This window comes from Otolemur garnettii, unplaced genomic scaffold, assembly GCF_000181295.1.
Source record: "Otolemur garnettii isolate 467f Iridium unplaced genomic scaffold, OtoGar3 scaffold00161, whole genome shotgun sequence".
NCBI classification, from domain to species: Eukaryota; Metazoa; Chordata; class Mammalia; order Primates; family Galagidae; genus Otolemur; species Otolemur garnettii.
Genome location: NW_003852556.1, coordinates 2,931,823 through 2,952,128, shown reverse-complemented (window position 1 = coordinate 2,952,128; position 20,306 = coordinate 2,931,823). Strand labels below are relative to the sequence as shown.

Below are 20,306 nucleotides of genomic sequence, written 5' to 3'. Positions count from 1 at the left end.
TGTGTGTGTGTGGTGTGGCGTGTGGACGTATATGCGTGTGTTGGGGTGATGTGTGATATGTGTGTGTGTGGTGTGGCTTGTGGATGTATATGCGTGTGTTGGGGTAGTGTGTAATGTGTGTGTGTGTGGTGTGGCGTGTGGACGTATATGCGTGTATTAGGCTAATGTGTGATGTCTGTGGGTGCGTGTGGTCTGTGTACACACGCGTGAGGCAGGCAGGGGCGGGTGTGGGAGGGGTCCAGAGCCTGTGACCAGAGAAAACAGGAGAAGTGGGAGGGAAAGGACTGGGAGTGTGTGGTGGGCACACGATACCTCGGGACCTGAGGGTTAGCAGCCCCATGTCACTTCTGTCCCTACAGACCAGACTTTGGATACCTCTCCAGAGAGGAAGGGCCATCCATGAGCCTCCTGGCTGTGTGCACAGCCCTGGCCTGTCCCCAGGGCCCCAGAGTTGTGGCTCGGGCAGCCGTGGGCTTCTCCTCACCAAGTGCTCTCGGACTCAAAGTGAGACAAGTTGCTTTTGGGGCTCCCTACCAGGACCCCACTCTTGGTACCCACCAGCCTTGTCCAGGTGAGTCAGGAGGCAGTGCTGTGAGGCAGGGGAAACCTCGCTGTGTCCCAGACGCCTGGGCTGGGACCCCCACGGGCACCTCCCCCCAGAAACACTGATCACTTCAGCAAAGGGCCTGCAGACACACAGACAGCTGTGACATTGGACACCGTCACATCCCGGAGAACAGCCCTTAATGTCTCAGGTCTCATAAGCAGAAGTGAAAAGACCCTGGGTGAGGGGCGCAGCTGTCCGTGGCAGCCTCCCAAAGTATCACAGTATCGCCCCCAAATCAAGGTGAGCCTGACAGAAAACAGGGAATGGGGTGAGGGGGCGAAACCCACATAGCAGGTGTGGGCTCCAGCTTCAGGGCTCGCCCTTCCCTGCCCCCTGCCAATCAGGCACCTGAGGGTTCCTTCTCAGGCCCAGCCTCCCTCTTGTCAGGAGGTCTCCCTTCTGGTTTTACTTGCACTGTCCTGAGTGTGTAGGACCAGCTTCCCCCATCATCTGTCCTGCTAACCAGCTGCCGTCAGGAGCTCACGCAGGTGGGACACTGGACAGCCAGCAGTGCACTGGGTGGGCCCGCTGTGGACACGACTCCTGTCCTCATAGTCTTCTAGGGACAGCCACTTCAAAACCAAGCATGTGGCCAGATGTTGGGCCTTAGGAATTCACATGCTCAGGCCATGATTTCTTTTTTTTTTTGGCCGGGGCAGGTTTGAACTTGCCACCTCTGGTATATAGGACCAGCGCCCTACTCACTGAGCCACAGGTGCCACCCCAGGCCATGATTTCTTACCTAGACTCTGAGAGCCAACCTGAGGGCTTGACAGGCGGCAGTGAGACATTCATGAGAAATTCTCTGATCTAACAAACCCTCAGGACCTACCAAGAGAGGATAAGCAGCTCACATCCACCATCGCTGTCCAAAACCACCTGCCTTCACCGTCTGCAGAGACGGCTAACAAAGGGAAAACCTGCCCAGGGACTTAGGACCAGGAAGGATTTCCTTGTGTCACTTTAGAAATTTGACAAGAATCACTGTCAGCTTCTCATGTCAGATTCTCCTGTGAAGAAATCCAGAACAGACGGGATTTGGAGCCAGACAGCACAACACTCACGGGAATGGTGAGGCTGCCTGGTGCACCTGTGCCCTTTCTGACACTCACGGGAATGGTGAGGCTGCCCGGTGCACCTGTGCCCTTTCCGACACTCACGGGGACACTGAGGCTGCCCGGTGTACCTCTGCCATGTCCAGTGGATTTGCTGAAGAGAAGAACAGAACAAAGGGGCAGGGCTTTCCCATCATCTGGCGCGCGTTAGCTCTGACTAACTCTTCCTCTGTTTAACTGCACATTGTGCTAAACCACTTCACAGGACGAGGGTTCTGCTAAGATCGTTTCTGGGAGTGCAGCGCTCCACACCCATGCTCCACAATCACCTCGCATCCTTACGTGCCGTCTAGAGACAGGCCGGAACGTCATAAAACCCCACCGACATGCAGGAGGGAGATCTAAGGCACCGTCCTCATTTGTCAGGGTTTATTTTGTTAGGCTTTGATCTCGAATGAATTAAAACATAAACCCTCATTTTGCTCCTTCTAGAAGAAAGCTGTTTTCCTTCCAGCCAATGTTTTGTCAGGATCATATTTACACAAAATAGTTTTTCCCATAAATAGTCAGGACAAAGACTGCCAGTGCTCAGCCCCGCCAATGACAGCATGTACTCACAGACGGTGCTCCAGGCCCTCTAAGTCACAGGACACAACACTCCATTCAAGACGCTTACTTTTCTGCTACTCCTTCTGAACAAGGAAATAAAATCAGCTCACTATTTTTAAGCTATACTGGATGAGGTAAGTCCCAGATAACAGCTGCAAATCAAAAATAGTAGGTTTTTATGATCATAGTCTATCACAACCTTACCAGGTCCAAGAAACACACAGCAAAGGGGTAAATCTTTATTAATGGAAGAACCAGGAGAATGCGCTGGAGGCTGACCAACATGTAGCAGAGTCCCCTGCCCGGCTGTGTCCCGAGCTCAGAGATACGTGGGCGGCTAGGCCTGTGCGTGAGCAGGACACACACAGTTAGTGGGATTCACTTTTAGTGGCTCCCCTATGGTATATTCTAGACATTTTTTAAACTCTTGGTTTCAGGCATATTCTTTAAAAATCTATTGTTTCTAAGAACTATTCAAAAGGACACAAGTAGGTGACTGTGGGAAGCCACCCTGACTCTCACAACTGCTCTGCCAGATGGTGATTCATGTGCAGTATGTGGAAATAGGAAACAGGGGACATCTGGAAAGAATCTCGGCATTATGAGAGACGAGACAAAACTCGGAAAAGGGGCGAGTCTGTATTAACCCTACAACCGCTGGGCGGAGGAGGGGGGAGACGGCAGCTGAGCTGGAGATGCCCCACAGGGTTCAAGCCAGATACTTGGATGAGAGCAGAGGGAATCCAGGGACCCACAGAAACACAGGGCACTCAGGTCCCTCCAATAATGTCCAGACCAAGGAAAGCTGGGTGGGGGAGGGGAGGAGTTGGACAGCACTGTGAGCACCTCAGGAAAAGCAGGTGGCAACAAGGACACACACAGGGATTTAGGACAGGCGGGAGCTGCAGGGGACAGCTGGCTGGATGGTAAGTCAAGTCTGGCTTGATAGTCAGCTAGGTCTGACGAATAAATCACAATGAGGGCTAGAGACTGGAGGATAAGCCCAGAGGCCTTCCAGGTGAGTCCCCGCACTCTTCCTCCACCAAATCCCTGTTGGTTCCCAAAACATTCTCGTATCTCTCTAACTGAGGTCCTGGGAGTGCTCCTGGGGGTCCTCCCGTCCTCCAGACAATTCCCACCGAAGGGTCTGCCAGCTCCAGGAATCTGCCCAGAACTGGACTTGAACACAGAGAATTCTTTGCCATTTTTATCACGACTTCTAAGCACAGCTACTCCTGGCATGCTGCATACACGGTGCATATCTGGCGTTTTAGATTTTATAAGTGGGTTTATGCACATCGGCTTTCATTCTCCTGTTAGACAGACGCACTGGGAAACTTGCAGTTACAGGAGAGGCCTGGAGACACACTGGTCTGGTGCTCACGCTGGAATCTAGGCTGTTACTCAGCAAACCTTTCTTCCACAAAGGCTTGAGAAATAAAAGGGCCCATGGTCAAATAACTGTGGGGGACCTGGTGACACAGCCCGAGGAGGCTCAGAGGGCATTTAGAACATTAAAGTTCTAATCACAACTACCCGTTTCACGTCAGTCCACGTCCTCCAGGGGTCTTTGTTCCAGGAACCCAACTGCCATTACATCCCAGGAGAACATTTATCACTACCCTAAAGATGGTCCGAGGGTCATGTTTTGGGAAAACCTAAACTAGGCAGGAATGTCTCTTAGGAAAATTCAAAACACTCATAAACACAGAGACAGCCCGTCAGTCTCAACAACATTAGACGTTGACGGCCAATGTGCCTGGCACACCAACTAAAAGCCTTACGTTTATTAAAAAGCTTTTCAAGAGTTTATATGAAGTAACACACTTTTTAGCACATTCTCATTTCATATCTTTTAAGTAAGAAAATGGAATTCCTTTTAAATATAGATTTTTTAATTCTCATCAATTCAAATCTGGCATGGTGCTTCTCACAGAATAAGTGCCTAAATATTAATTATTGCTATTATTAATTCCTTGGTTTTAGTCCAAGTCAGTTAACTCATCCAAAGTTGTAAAGACTCTAGACAAAAATATGTATGATTACTTGCTTGAGAAAAGAATACCTAGGAAATAGTGTCAACATCTTTAACATTTAAAATAGTGACTATGACAATTTAATTTACAGCAAAGAAACTTTCAGTACTCTATTAAATAATGGAAAGATAATCTTATTCTTCAATAATTCTTGAGTATCTTATTCTACTCAGATACCAAGAGTAAGAGGGAGGGAAGGAGCAGTGGGCCGGTCAGTGAGCTGTCCTGTGTGAAGCTCTCTGTATATTTTCATTCCATGATGGCACCTTGGCTAAAATTCTGTTATTATCCATATGTAAATTAATAGAAAGATCGATGAGATAAATATAGTGATAAGTTGCAGATAAATGAATTCTCAAAAATATTAATAAAGTATGGTCCCTGCCTCAAAAAAAGAATTTCACCCAAGATTTAATTTCCATGTATTATGATGGGAAGAGAAAGGTCCTTTACCTTAAAAGTAGCATTAGATTCTAAGGTGTTCTAATAAAGACACAATACAGCTGAATGTGACATGTGGCGTCCTGAGAGTGACAGATTTACGTGTTAGGAGACAGGTGCGCTGATGCTCAAACACCTAATCAAATAACATTCAACGTCTCTGGCAAGAGCAGCTCATGGGAAATGATCACTGCACAAGGCACACATCACTGGAAGATTAGAAACTTCAGCCGCGCTTCATGTAGTTACATAGGAGTGAATTCGTAGCATTTCCCTGCAGATAACACCTTTTTTTCTTATTTTGCATGTTCTTGAGAGAAAGACACTAGAAATGCTTGGTTTGTGTCTCTAAAAGAGCCTCACAAAGTAAGGACTAAAACACACATATTGATGAATTAACTGCACTTATAGAGAGCATGAGAGGCAACCCCACCGAGCTGCACGCGGCCTGGGGAGAGTCTTCCCTGATTCGGGAGAGGCTGAGGCCGCGCCTATGTGTAACATGCATGAGATACCCCATGTTCGCTTCCTGGGGCGCACAGAGGGACCTGCCTGTAGTAATGATGGCCACCAGCATCTAACAAGAGGGGTGGATCTCTTGTGGGAGGGGTCCATGCCAGAATTTCCCAAAGGAAGGGGCAGAGAGGACCCCACCCTCACCCTGTAGGTGTGGTCTGCACCCCTCAACACGGGCCTGAAACACCCTTGCTTCAAATGCCCTCCTGAAGAAGCCTGCCTTCTTATGGTGCAGGGAACAAGCCCGCCTGGACAGTGACCCGATGCTTGTCATGCTGGACAAGGCTCCCCCACCTGTCTCACATGGGGGCGGGCTCGGACATGGGCAGATGGCTGTCAGACCCGCTACATGTTACAAACATGGGGCTTCCTGTGGGTTATTTGTTTAACCAGATGGGAGGACCGAGCTAGCCGCTCCACAACAGGAACTGGGAGGGCTGCCCACAGCCCCAGAGGCCTGGGTTCATTTCTTCCCTGTCCTCCCACAAGCCGTCCATCACTATCCATTTATATGAAGGCACAGAGGCTGCTTTCCTTGGCCAGCTGCCAGTGGAACCACCACCGAACAGTCTGGAGAAACCAGAGCTTGCTCAAGACATGAGGATATTCTCAACCCCGTGGTTGGCTGCACTGCCCCTCTCAGATAAGTCTGCTTATCTGAAGGAAGTAGAGAAACCGATTGTGCTCTCAAGAGGGCCTGAATTCAGTCACCTTCCTTCTGGTGGCTATAAAAGATGGGCCAGTTCAGTGGTTCTCCATCCAGACGGATTCTGCACACCCCAACCCACAACAAGGACATACTGTGCAGTAGCTGAAGACATTTCTATGTCACAGTTGGGGAGTGGACGCTACTGGGCAGGAATGCTGGCCCACCTCCTGTATTGCACAGGACAGCCCCCCAATAAAACTGTGCCCCAGGGCAGCACCTGTGGCTCAGTGGGTAGGCGCCAGCCCCATACACTGAGGGTGGCCGGTTCAAACCTGGCCTGGCCAAACTGCAACAAAAAATAGCTGGGCATTGTGGCTGGCACCTGTAGTCCCAACTACTCGAGAGGCTGAGGCAAGAGAATCACCTAAGCCCAAGAGCTAGAGGTTGCTGTGAGCTGTAATGCCATGGCACTCTATCAAGAGTGACAGAGTGAGACTGTCTCTAAAAAAATAAATAAATAATAAATTCACCCCGCTCACGATGTCCATAGTGCCAGCCAAGAAATCCAAAGCTTGCTGGTGCCTTCATTTGTTAAGTGGGCATTCAATGGTCAGCCTGCAGACCAGCCTGTACCCTGCCTGATGTTCAAGATGTAGCAGCCACTCTTGCTGTCCTGCTCTGACATGACAAGCCCGGATTGTTCTGTCCTGGCCAAGGTCTGTCGTGTATAAGCAGCAGCTATCGTCTGAGATTAAGATGCAGAGGAGGAGGCTGAGCGGAGGTCTGGTGTGCACACCCGGTGACCGTGTCAGACATTCTCAGGCATTAGATGGCAGCTGCAGCTATAAACCACTGACACAGTGAGAGAACAGTGTACGCTGTGCAAACTCAGCCTACAACACAATATGAAATTCCCCCCAGATTTCTAGGGCCAGGAACAAAATCACTTCCACATTGGCCACAGACTCCTCCAGCCCGCTCCTATCAGATAACATGCACATTTTAGACAGACAGACAGCGATGCTATTTTCAAAGTTCTTTGCTTTGAGAGCAATCTGGGGTTGTTCTGCCTGATGGCGGTCTTAGTGCTGTGCGACCCAGAGTGTGTAGAGGGGGGTGATTTATAAACAGTCCAGTTACCAATAACAGGATACTGTGCTGCTTCTCTGCATATGTGCCAAGGTCACGGGCATCGGCAGGGTTAGCAGAGTCTTAAGAAGACAGAAGATGCCCAGGCAGTTGTCATCGCTCAGGAGAAACGCTAGAATCCTGCTCTATGGGCCTCTCTGTGCTCCCAGACCACTGCTTGGGCACGTTCCATTCATACTAAAAACCGGCAAACCTGCCCTAGGACAGCGTTCATCAACTGGCCACCAGAGCTGCTTCCTCTGATGGGCACAGCTCAGTCAGCTGTGTCTTTACACACGTGTGACATGGAACCCAGGTGTCTAGGCAAGCTTGGTGAACCGGTGAAGACATGACAGGCCTGCACCCTGTTGTGCCCGGGAAACCGTCGCTTTTCTGGCCCCAGGCCCCAAGGCATTGCTCCCTCTTGGAACCTGGAACAACCACAGCGCTTGTTTTCTCTACTGCTTCTCGGGAATTTGAAAATTCATTCTCGACCTGTCATTTACTTCACGTGTTAAGTCTCAACCTCTCTGGTTCAAGTTCCTTATCTTGGACATTGTAGGGGCACAGACCCATATAAATGCAGGCTCCCACGCTAAGACTTCTTGTGCAAACTCTGTTTCAGCAAAGTATAAATGATCCATTCCCAAGCACAGCAGTCACTCTGGGAACATGCTGCCTTTCCTTCTTGAATAGTTGAGAAAATCACATTATCAAGCAAAAGAAGAGCTTAACTTTTGGTGTTTCTGAGTGGGCAATCGCTCAAACCCTAATCAGTTTAAGCAGATAGTATTCCCATACCGCCCTAGCCTCTGGGAAACACAAAGCCACTGTGTGCAAAGCCAGATTAATCACCTAAGAGAAAACATCTGAAGATGTGAGTGGCCATTCCAGGAAAATAAACAACGCAGCAAGATTCTCTGACATCCATTAAAGCCTGATGAATTTAACTGCTGAATTCAAACAAACTACCCAGCATCATAAAAGTTACTTGATAACCAAAATTATAAAAGCAGCAATGATCTGTTGCACTAAAATTCATTTATAATATTCCCCATGCAAAGCAAAAGTTAGCCAAAAGAGATTTATACTGGAGATGCTGCAGTCTCCACAGAGGGTATTGGTGGGTTGTAAATTACATTGTTAAAGTGTTCTTCAAAGAGGTGTGGAGAAAAACATGCCCCAGAAAAAAATAATTCCCAAATTTTAAAGGCCACAACACTGTGTCTCAGTTAGGTAACATTTATTCCCTCTGAGCCTGTGTCTCCTAGTGTCCTATTTTTTAAAACAACAAATCAAAATTAATTTAATCTGTCAACATTTGAGAATAACAGTAACTTCTACAAGAACTGAAGGCATTCGTCTGTAGCTCACGAGTGGACACAGGATTGAAACCACTGGATTCGCAGTCTGTGATTCTAAGCCCTTTATTCACTCTGCCTTTGCCCGGGATCAGCATGTCCAGGGCTGGAATGCCCTGACATGGGTGGGAAGGTGGCGGTGGTGGTGGAGGAAGACCAAGTTTCCTTCCTGACATGCAGGCCTCGTCTAAATTTCTGCTCGCTGACTTGGGATGAGAGCAATGGAACCAGATCTGAAACCCTAGCTCAGTTCAGCTCCAGGCACTGCACATCATTAAACTGATTATTTTAACAGTCCTTGCAAAAGAATAAGCGGAAGTTTAGAATTTCCTGTCAGTAGGAGGAAGGCGTCTTGGCCCTTGTCACTGCTGTGTGCACCATAGGACCTGAAAAGTTTATGCTCAAGATGAGAAAAATAGATCTTGCCTTTGTTATATTGATATAACTAAGCCATATAACTGCCTTAGATTTCAAGAGGCCTTCTGAATCCATACAATGATTACAGTCTTTTACAGCACACATTCAGAATGGTTTCACCTATAGCTTATTAGTATTTTACATTTTCTTTATGGAATAATAAATGAAGAAATCCAAAGTGGGCTATGGAAAGACCAAGTGTAGGTGGGCGCAGGGCAGGCTAAGGACAGGCATGGTGGGGCCAGAGTCTGTGGAGCTGAGCCCCAGGCCGGGAATCTTGGCAGGGCTTAGCTGGGGTAAGCCTGGTCTTCCACCTAGTCCCAACAGGAGCTGTCCCAAATTCAAATTGTAAGTCGGCTGCCCACCACTGAAGGGTGGCCTGAACCCTCATCATGAGAAACAAAAGTCCCAGCTTCTGCCTGTGCTGGCTCCTGCTGGACTTCCTGTCCAGAGCGGGCACCTGTGTCTGGAGAAAAGTGTCTGCCTCACTGAGTGTGCAACCCACAGCAAAGGTTCCTCAACCGGCAGTTTTGAAATAAAACGTTTAAAGAACTTTTCCTTCTCTGATTAGGTTCTTGGTACCATCACAGGGCCCAGATGTGGGTAGCCCTCTCTACAGAAACAGCTCTGAATGGAGGTGGCTCCATTCCCTGACCAGCACCTGGCAGGTTATGAAGAGACCTGCCACAAGCACCTCGGGGGAAAGGCAGGCCTGGGTAGCTCAGCCTTGCTGCATTTTGATGGGTGGATTCTGCAGTGAAAACTAAAATGAATCAGGCTAAGAAACCATAAATGTGTTCATAGGTGTGCACACAATGAGAAAACCTGACAGGTGTCAGATCCGGGAGTGGCGGGATGTCCCTCCAGGTCTGACAGCTGGATGGACATGAGTGCCAGTGAGCTAGCTGCTGGAACGGGCCCTGATCTCCCTGAGAGAGAAATGCCAATTTGGTGGCCCCCTCCAAATCCTGACACTTGCAAAGCCACCAGGAAAGCAATGAGTTGATGAGGCCTTAACTTCCTATTTGCTGACACCCCCAAATTCTTACTTTTTTTATAGATTTAACGATTTCTTTATTAGTTCAGTGTACTCAAATGTATAATTCAAGTTAAACTGAGAAAAAAGTCTTTGTGGTAAGAGAAACACTTGCCTCTACTTTAAAATAACTTGAAAATGTACCCTGGAACCAGCTAGAAAAAATTATTCCCTAGGAAGAGAATAGAGCAGAGAGATGAATTATCATTGTCAGTGAAAGAGCGGCCTTCACATTCTTCACTCAAAACCATCCGGGCAGTGTCAGTGCCACTGATGGTCAGGCATGTATTTTTTAAACAGTAATGTTGGTATTTTAGCAAATAGCTGAAAAGAAAAAATTTTCTGCAAAGTAGAATTTACTGAATTTCCTAAGTGTGAGTCTGTGACTCCATAACTTTTGGCATATTCTGGAAAGAGATAAGAATTCACATGCTGGCCTGAATGGCACCTTGGGCTCCCTGGACACAGGGCGCAGCCTGGGTAGCACCCTGTGTCCTGCAGCCCCCACCGTGCACCGCACCCCACAAGCTGAGGGCTGTTGGAGGTTCCACACCAGCACACCTGGTCTCCAGGGAGACTGTGATGCTGTACTGTCCCTTGAGTAAAACCCACACAGGAACCCCATCTTGAGCCAGCTGAAATACACAATACAACTTGACTTCCAGAGAAAATTACCTTTATCTAGACCTGTCATTCTTTTTTTAAATTTTAATTTATTTATTTTGGATTAACATAAGGGCACCTAGTATTAGGTCTCAGTGTCTGTGTTTATAAGATGCAGGCCCCGGAGCTGTGCCCTATACTCCCACACTGTACCACCTGACAGGTGAGAGCCCACCAAGCCCCCCTGCCCCTCCCCAAATTTAACTCTGTTTTTCTCTCATGTAGGCCTACCAGTTTCACACACGTATTGAGTACATTAGAAACTGGCTTTTCCATTCTTGAGATACTTTACTAAGGAGAAAGTTCTTCCACTCCAACCAGGCAAATACAAAAGGTGTAAATTCTCCATCTTTTTATGGCTGAATCGTATTCCACGGTATACACATACCACAGTTTGTTAATCTGTGATTCTTAAATGAGAGGGAGGAGCAGAGCTTGTTTAGAAGAACATATAATTTTTCATTTGGGAAATAATAAATACGATTTTTATAAATCGTAAACAACTATGTAATAGATTTTTAAAATTGCTTTAAAATACTAGTCTAAATAGAAGCACTTCTATAAAAGTGCTAAATTTAGTTCTTAATGCACAAATTCCAAAAGGCATAATTTCCTGCCAATACACTTGTTCCTTCCAGAGTCAAAAAAGGAAAATAAACCAAATCCTTTTCTACATTAATTGAGACTTATTATGTAGGTCACACGGAAGTTTTGATACACACTGTTCTGGTCCGTTATTTTTCCTGCAAGTGACCAGTGGGCTGCGTCCTTTCCTACTCACCTGGGCAGGTTCCAACTCATCTGTGCTGCTGGGAGGGTTTCTTTGGTTTCTGTCCACACTGATTTTAACTTTCTTGATTTTTGTGTGTCTCAAAACTTTCGTAATGACTCACGTATTACAATCTTTGTAGAATAGCCATTACAATAAAAATAACATTATTACTCAGAAATAACGCTAAGACTAGTTTTGTTTCATTTGTGTTATTCTTGGGGAATTATTAAACAATAATAAAGCTTTAACCTGAATTTCTTATTATTCAGTTATTTTCTATTTCTTTTTTTTTTCTTTTTAGAGACAGAGTTTCATTTTGTCACCCTCGGTAGAGTGCCGTAGCATCACAGCTCACAGCAACCTCCAGCTCTTGGGCTTCGGTGATTCTCTTGCCTCAGCCTCCCGAGTAGCAGGGACCACAGGCCACAGCGCCTGGCTATTGTTTTGTTGCACTTTGGCTGGGTCTGGGTTCAAACTCGCCACCCTCAGTATATGGGCCACTGAGCCACAGGCGCCGCCCTCCTAAGTTATTTTCAACGTATCAGTTTCTAATGAGTCCCATGGTAATGGCAATTCAAAAGGAACTTTTGTCATCTAAATTTCAGCAACTTACCTTTTGTCCCTTCACTCCATGGCAGTCACATTTTCCACAGCCGGAGCCAGCACAGCCACCCTGGAAATAGAGAAAACATCTTTAATTATAAGAACACTCTCACCTTGGGGTCCTATTTGAGTTACTGTCATTTTGGCATCTTTGTCTATTTAGGAGAAAAGTCCTGCCCGGTCGTTACAAGGCGATCTTATCCGGACTTGTTCTGATGGGGCTGTCACACACAGCCTCTCAGCATGTGTTTTTCTTGTCTCCACAGACAGGGTAACAATCTTTGAGCAGAACAAATCAACGTGATACTTAGTCCAAAAAGCAGAGGATGCCACTTACAGTGTAGTAGAACCTCTGAAAGGTGACCATACCAGGGATCGTGAAAAAGTGGGCAATACACAGTGGTGGTCACCATAAGGAAGAAGGCCTACTGACAGGTCCATGGGGGGCATGTCCCATCTGTGAGAGTTAGGTCAACTTAAGGAGTGGTCAGCACAGGGAGGTGGTCAGCTATGGACATTTTACTGTATTTACTGTCTTTTGTTGATTTCTGTTTGAAATGGCACAACCCAGGATGATTTTAACAGGACACCACTCATTTGCAAGGTTGCCAAAAGGTCCTGCTTCTGACTGAGGAGTTTCAGACTTAAGAACATGAGGCTGGGGACTGCGAGGACAGGGTCTGTGTGCTGTCCCTCACATTCCAGGGGACAGAAAGGCACCCCTAAAAAGTTTCTGCAGAGAGAGAATAAATGAACAGGCTGGTTTTAAGCCCAAACCTTAAAGAACTGATTCTGAGTTCAATTAAAACTTGAGTGTTCACTTAGAGACACTTTAATAACAGAATGCAAGAAAAAGAACCAAGCACATGATAAAGCAGGAGAGGAAGGGAATCAGCATGTGGTCAAACACCTAGCAGGTGCCACCAACAGCAGCTATCATCTTATCTAATGATTGTAACAATGGCCCTGAGATGGGCAGCCACACCCCCATCTCACAGGCACAGAAGGGAGCCACGCAGGAGGCTGGGGCCCAACCCAGCTCCAACCTCCTCACGTGAGGCTGCAGACACACTGAAGGTGAGCAAACCATGGCGCATGCACACACTTGCAATTTCCTTAGAACAGGTTGTTCTCAACCTTCCTAACGCTGCGGCCCTTTAATACAGTTCCTGCGGGTCATGACCCACAGGTTGAGAACCCCTGCCTTAGAAGAATCCAAATGTTAAACCATGATAGACACAGGTACTGTGGACAGAGTGTAAAGGCATATGATACCAGTAACTTAGTTAGTAAGTTTTTTTCAAGGCTCTGCTTTAAGTCTGAAATAAAATATATACCTATAGTCTGCTTTGGATCATAATTGCTTCTTGAAAATAAATGTTCTTAATAGTCTTGTGATCATACAAACTCTGTATTTTTAATAGCACGGTCAAGTCTAGCTTCATTGCTATGGAGATCTTCTGCCTAAAACAATTACATCTGGAGACGTTTAGTTTGTAAAGCTAAATCCGAACAAGTGCCTCCAAGACAGAAAGATGTTCTTAATTTTAAATTTTGGAAATGGGGACAAGCTGACTGCAGTCCAAGCAAACTCCAGAGGTTATGGAACTAATTTTTCTCTCTGACTCATATTTAGGTGACTTTCAGCACACACTTTCATGACCTCCTAACATTTTAAGTCAGTCCGAGTCACAGTTTTTCTTCATATTCTGGGTTTGGTGACCATGCAGAGTCACCCAACATGATAAGGACAGAGTCACAACCTGTGTTCTGGAAGGTTCACCACATCCACAAATGTGAGTGCTGAGGGGGCAGCAGGGACATCCCTAGTTCAGCTGCCACCTGCACGTCTGCTCCCAGGTGAGGGCTCCCGCTCCCTGCCTGGACCCCTGAGCACTGGCTCTGTGCCTCTACCCCAGGCCTGTCAGATGCTTCTTACTGCTCTTTACGTCCATGTCTGCCCAGGACACCCCGGGCTCTTTGGGGGCGGCTCAGAATCTAGTATTAAGAACGATTCAGACTGCATTTCATCTAAGACAACATCAACTATAAAACCCACGTTAAAAATGAGATGGGTGTGAACTGAACAAGAGACACAGCATCGATTCTTACCTCTACCCCAATTTCAGACTTGTTAAAATGTTCATAAATAGACATTTTAGAATTGGTGATCAGAGCAGAAGTTTCCCAGGTCCCATTGTTTTGTTGGTGATGTTACTGGTGCTGCCCATTCACTCCACCTTCAAATAGCAACTGATGATGACAGCCCAGTGACAGGGGACACCTCACGTCACTGCATATAAACACACCAAGGCGCTGTGGTTGGGAGGTGCTGCCCCAGGGCCCAGCAATGCACATGACTGCCCCAGACCACCAGAACAGACAGGAAGGAGCCAGGGATTGGGGGACGGGGAGTCTGGGGCTGCCCAGAGCAGCCATCCAACTTCCAGGGCAGCTCCTAGGCCAGGAAAGTCCACAAGGTGGGGCAGCTCCAAGTCCCCCAGGTCAGTTCCCTGCTGGGGCTACACCATTCCCCACCATGCGCTTGTGTTTGAACCAGATTCCAAAAGACATCTCTGGTTTGTACACGCTGCTAAATTTTGCCTTACATCTACAGATAGAGAAAGGAAATCCAAGGCTCATTTATTTGCAGAGTCCATTCAGGAAATGTCCACGGACTGCCCAGGCTCAGGGGGGACTGCCCAGGCTCAGGGGGCAGAAACACAACCACAGCCTAGGTGGCCCAGAGTGTCTGCTCACTCCATGGTGGTTTCACAGGAACAGGAGATTCAGCAGACAGTCAAGGGCTGAAGCTGGTAAGGCTGGGATTTTCTCTTCTGAAATGTGGATAAAATCTCAGAAGCTTATCTTTATGCAGTTTGGGAGAGGTTATAAAAATGAATTTCCTGGAACTGTTCCCTGAAGTCCTCAGTGATGGCCTTAATTACTGGGGACCCCAGATAAGAGACTGCCAGGCCATGACTGTGGACCTTGGGGTCAAGCTGCTTCCTGTGCGTTTGCTACAGAGATTTCCCCACACGTGCAGGTGACAAAGGAGCATCTTTACCTTTGGCAACACTGCAGGTCGTGACAATCACTGGGGAAAATCCAGGATGTGAAACAGGCTGAGTGCCACCTGCCCTTGCCCCAGCAGCTTGCGCTGCAGATTAAGCAAAAAAAAATCTTAATCCCAGATCAAATTGCATATTTATGGCTTTATTCATGTAGGAAATTTTATTACCAATTCCAGCCCTAAAAAAAAGCAATTCCAAAGAATTGATCATTATAATAACATCTGAAGTATTCAGAATAAAAGATGTTTTTTAAGGCCATGATTTTTGTGTCATAATCTGGGTACTCTAGAATCTTATGCACACGATTTTCTTTTAAAAAATACTACTGAAGTTCTGAATGACAACTATCATAAGATATTCATTCACATTGTTAAATACAATCTATTTTGAAATACCACTATTCAGGGTCTCTGCAGTTTCCGTTCTATTTCCCTCTGGCACGTGGAGTCAGTTGTGGGGGCTCACTAAGAAGAACACAGCTGATGCCCTGCGTGTCCCTTTTCAATCAGGAATAATGCGTATTTTTGAAATAGCTAATTAAAATAAAAGGCTTAACTAGTGCAAATCTCAGCTCTCTGCTGTAAACCGCTATCTTTGAAAGGACACAAAAGCTATATGGGTTACTCGGATACACAATTTCATTGGTGACCTGCCATGTTCAAGGCTATGTCATAAATTTCATGATTTCCTGAGGAATCACATTTTGCATCTGGACCTCTCAGCAAAATCAAAAGATGTATGCTATCTGGTAGATGCCAGCAGCTCCTCCATGCTGGCCACACATTTGAGGGTTTTATGAGGGCTGTGTCCCACTGTCTGGAGCACGTTGGCCCTGGGGACTAGCTACCAACCCATCTGTTTCAGATCCTAGAACAAGAAGAACTAGAACATTCTGTGAAGTACTCACACTCTTTCTTCCTGCCTCTGCCCTTACTGGTGTTCCAGCATCAAGAAATTGTCTCTGAGGCCCTAGAGCAAGCAATGCCTGCCTTGTGTCCCCATGAAGTGACCCTTGACCCAAGTGGACACAATGAATGGGCATCAGTCATGAAGGCCGTGTCCCCTTAGAAATGGGGGAAGGAGGAGGAACATCTCAAAGGACGAGAAAGGTGTGGGTCTTGACCTCTGGAAGCTGACTATTATGGCCAATAGCAACGTAGATGAGCCAGACCAGCGGGACAAGGGAACCCCAGAAATCTCCCAGAGTGGGAAATTCATCATTTATTCTACGAAAACTGTAGGAAGACTTAATGAAAACCATGTCAATTTTGAAAGTCCTTATAGCGTTTTCCTAGTATACAAAGTAGCGTAAAACTTTACCACCAAGAATATGGTAAGTTGTCTCTACACGGAAGCCAAACTAAATGAACTGTGCTGAAACAGAAAGGAAATACTAGTTCCCAGTGAACTCCGCAGACACACACGTGCACACATAACCTCAATAGCAGAGATCAACTCCAAACGAAAACAAAAAACACAATATGAAAGGAATGCAGAAGGTACCACAAAGTAATCCCTAAGCCAAACATCTTTTATATTCCCTAAGAATCACTTTAAATTTTTCAGGACATGTTAAAGTAATTAACATTATTAAATTTTTCTTCCCTGGTCCAATTAAGATATTCAGAGAATTGAACCATCAGCATTAATGTAATAAAGTACATTAAATCCTAAAAATACACAAAGAGGCTACAATAGACAGTCCTATTGGCAAAGAAGGGGGGAGAGTGGGAGCTAGGACTCCAATACAAAGTAAAGCCCTTTCCGGTCTCCTCTGTCCACAGGCAACAGGGCGCTCTTTTCAACATTCAAGAGGGCTCCATTTGGGAGGACGCAAGAGAGAAAGGCTCCCTAATTCTGTATAGAGAATGCTTTTTTATTAAACCAAAGAAAAACAGCTGCTATGAGACGCTGTGTGTGACAGAGAGAGAGGAGGGCGGGGGGGAGGACGCAGTTTCTTATGATCTGCTAACTGGGACAGGCCTACTGCACAAAAGCATATTTGGAAGGAGTTGACCAGAAGGAAGTCCTCAATTTTCTGACTTTCCCCTGCTTCTGATGGAAGATAGACCTTTACCACCACGGCTTTAACAATTTTTATGTGTTCCACATCCCACCAAATAGGGACACGTGGCGCTCTGCCAAGTCTAAACAGCTTATCTTTCAAATTCCTTCTCACATTTGCTATGCAGTGCAAAATGTCAAAATAGTTTCGTGGTGATATTGCTGTCCCAATATTCTGCCTGGTTGTAGCACTTCTTCTGGGCATCTTCCAAGTAATTATCTACCCAACTGAAAGAATATGTGGAGAAAAAAGAATGTATTTTAGGGGAACGTGGGCAGAAATTAAAAGTGTACAGAAATTGAGGAGGGGCGGCAAGGGGAGGCTTCAGGCACCCGGGTGGGGTTGCCGAGAGGACCAGGCTGACCCCATGGGAAGGCCATGGCTACCCACAGGTGTGCAGCCAGAGACACACTCACATGTGTATGTAACTGGAATGATTTCTGCAGCATTTACCTTTATCAAGGGCAGCTGGAACTTGAGCTTTTCAATTCTATTATTTTTAATTCTACTTCATTTGCAAAGAAAAAAACTCCACTGGTGTGGCAAATAAAAGATGACCCTACGCCGCAGCTCCAAGAGCTGGCAGCCGTCTGGGGTCACAGGGCACCGTCAGGAAGTGCAAGTGCACGGGGCGCAGGCTTCCTGCTTCTGCCCTGTCTACACCCTTCACTGGCAGGGGAGGACGCAGTTTCTTACGATCTGCTGCTCCGGGATTCTTGTTTTAACTTTGCGTGTCCTTCCATGAGGTCCTGCATGACAGCTCTCTCCACTCCCACATGCGGGCCCTCGGCCTTAGAATGCCCTGAGAGAGTCCTGAAAGATCTCCTACAAAGGGACACGCTCTGTGTCTCCCATTACATTAAGTTCACCTACACCCGATGGGAGAATGAAGTTGGAACAGTGGTGAGCTTCAGTGGGAGGACTAAGGGAGGATGCGGGAAGTTTTCAGGATATAGGAAGTTACCTGCTTGATTCAGGCAGTGATTATGTAGGTGTACACATCCAGAAAAACTCACTGAGCTGCCCGCTTACAATTTTCGCATGTTGTTGAATTTCAATAAAGTTATTTTAAAAAAAAAAAGACATGCTCAAGAATGTTCATAGCAGCACTATACACAGTGGCCCCGGCCGGAGGCAGCAGACTGGACACAGAGACAATGGCGTGCATTCACAGAAGGGAGCCCACGCCACACTGGGAGCTGGCCAGCCCTGGCATGGACGGGCCTCTCAAACATCATATGGGACAAACCACAGCCAGCACAAAGAACAAACTGGGGACTCTGTCTACATCAAGTTCAAAGCTAAACAAAATGCAGGCAGACAGCAGTTACTCCTGGGGCTGTTAATGGCTAGAAATGGGCCCCAGGGGCTTCTTGGGTTGTGGTAACGATCTGGTTTCATGGGTGTGTTCACTTTGTGGAAAACACATTGAGCTATACCCTCAGGATTTGTTATGTTTCCATAAGTATTCTAAATTCCAGTGAAATTCATCTCCCCCGCAAAATGGGCAGGGAATTAAATTAATAACAAAACAGAGATCAAAATGTGGGCCAAATAATAATTTCTTAAAAGTTTACATTTGGACATTTTTGAACTTCTGAAAATATGTTCAATGTTGTGAATTTAAGGGTGAATTCATTTTCCTCCCTTATTCTCTAGGAGATCAAAATCAGGGTGCTTTCATCAGCATTTGTTTTATTATTATTTTATCATCATCATCTTGTTCCAATTAATGTAAGCGGTGATCCCAAAGTAATGAAAATAAGTCTTCATCATTAATTCACCTGACAGAAGGATCTAGTTAAATAAAATCATATTTCTGATTCTATTCAATAAAAGAAAATGAAGAAACAGAACAATCCTCACTACTGTTTAGAATTACGAAATATTTCTGTTCTTATTTGAAAACAACTACAAGTGTTGATACATTCTTGGCAAAAAAAAAATTAGCATGAAAAATTTGAGAAACAAACTGAGTTTCTAAGAGGCAGCACCCCTCTTCTGTGCTGCGGAGGGGACGCCCACGTGTGAGATGCGTGCTCTGTTCTGTTTCCCATCAGAGTTGATGGGGTTCCCAGCAAACTTGCGTGGAGGAAAGCAGGGTGCTTGCTGGCCACTCTTCCTACCCACATGTGGCTGCAGCTCTGGTCTCCTTTTCCCCAGGTCCCACAGTTCTGGTGACTCATTTTCATTCCTGTTCTTGCCTTTCTCCCACTAGGCGGGGGTGGACATTAAATGCTCCTGCTCTGGGAATAGAGGGACTAGAGGCAAGGATAATGATGCCTGGTTCTTCACCTCCAGGTCACTGGTCTTTTTCCAGCTGAAAACAGATGGGGCTATAATTAGCTGCCACATGACAGCGCTTCCCTGGACGGCGCGTGTGAAATGAGTTGGTGGGCTTCGTGTGTGTCCACCCAGAGGCGTGCCTCAGGGCCAGCCCTCCCTGGTGGTCAGTCACCGCCCAATGTAGGAGAGCAGGGAGCCCAGCAGTCCTCCGTTCAGGTCCCGCTGTGCCTCCCCCAGGGAAAGGCATAACCAGAGACACAGGCAGGGTTAGGACACTGTGTCCCCCATGAAGTGCACACTCCCTGACTTCAGAGCTGCCCTCTCCCGTCAGTGCGGGTTCCCTGGGTTCTCTCCTCACCAACCATGCCCCAACCTGCACACCCCTCCAGCCTTCAGAGACTCTGTCACAAAAGCCACAGACGCCTATTTCCTAGTGCCCTCTAAAGCCAGGCTTGAAAAACAAAATGTTGGACTATTTTCCTCCAACACAAACAAGTCCATGCCCCATGCCTGGTGCCACTTCAGCCTGCACCTGCCATGCAGACATCTGTCCTCCTTTCTAACTCCTGGACCCCCCAGTCCAGCCCACAAGGGACGCCCCCCAATGGCCCTTCCAGCTGCTTACTCATGGTGACCCTGTTGGCCCAGTGGCACTCATCTTTTTCTTAGAGATGGTAAGATTTACTTACCATCAACACGTGCCTGGTAGGGGCCAGGCATCCCCCCTCAAGGACACAGAGTGAGCATGTGAGCCAGATGGACACGGGAGGGAGAACCCACAGAGCACAGCCCCGTGACAGGCTCTAAGGGAGGGGCCTGAGCCCTGCCCTGCCCCAGGGACCCCAGAGCGCCTCACTTGAGCTGCACTGCGACCAGGCTGGGAGTTTGCCCTGGAAGAACTCAGACTGCAGGAGGGATGGCAGGGTCTGGCGGGGGCAGCCCAGGTGCCCCAGGGAACGGTGTGAACACAGCAGTCCCTGCACACACA

General features: G+C 47.0%; 1 protein-coding gene across 2 annotated transcripts in view; it reads right to left on the bottom strand.

The window, feature by feature from the left end:
* Window positions 1-20,306, bottom strand: part of COL4A1 (collagen type IV alpha 1 chain) — a 148,261-nt gene that overhangs the window by 77,606 nt on the left and 50,349 nt on the right. For both annotated transcript variants that reach the window (XM_003799995.3, XM_023519173.1), the window contains exon 2: window positions 11,904-11,963. In XM_003799995.3, the coding sequence (XP_003800043.1) occupies window positions 11,904-11,963 (60 nt within the window). The remainder of the gene's footprint in view (window positions 1-11,903; window positions 11,964-20,306) is intronic.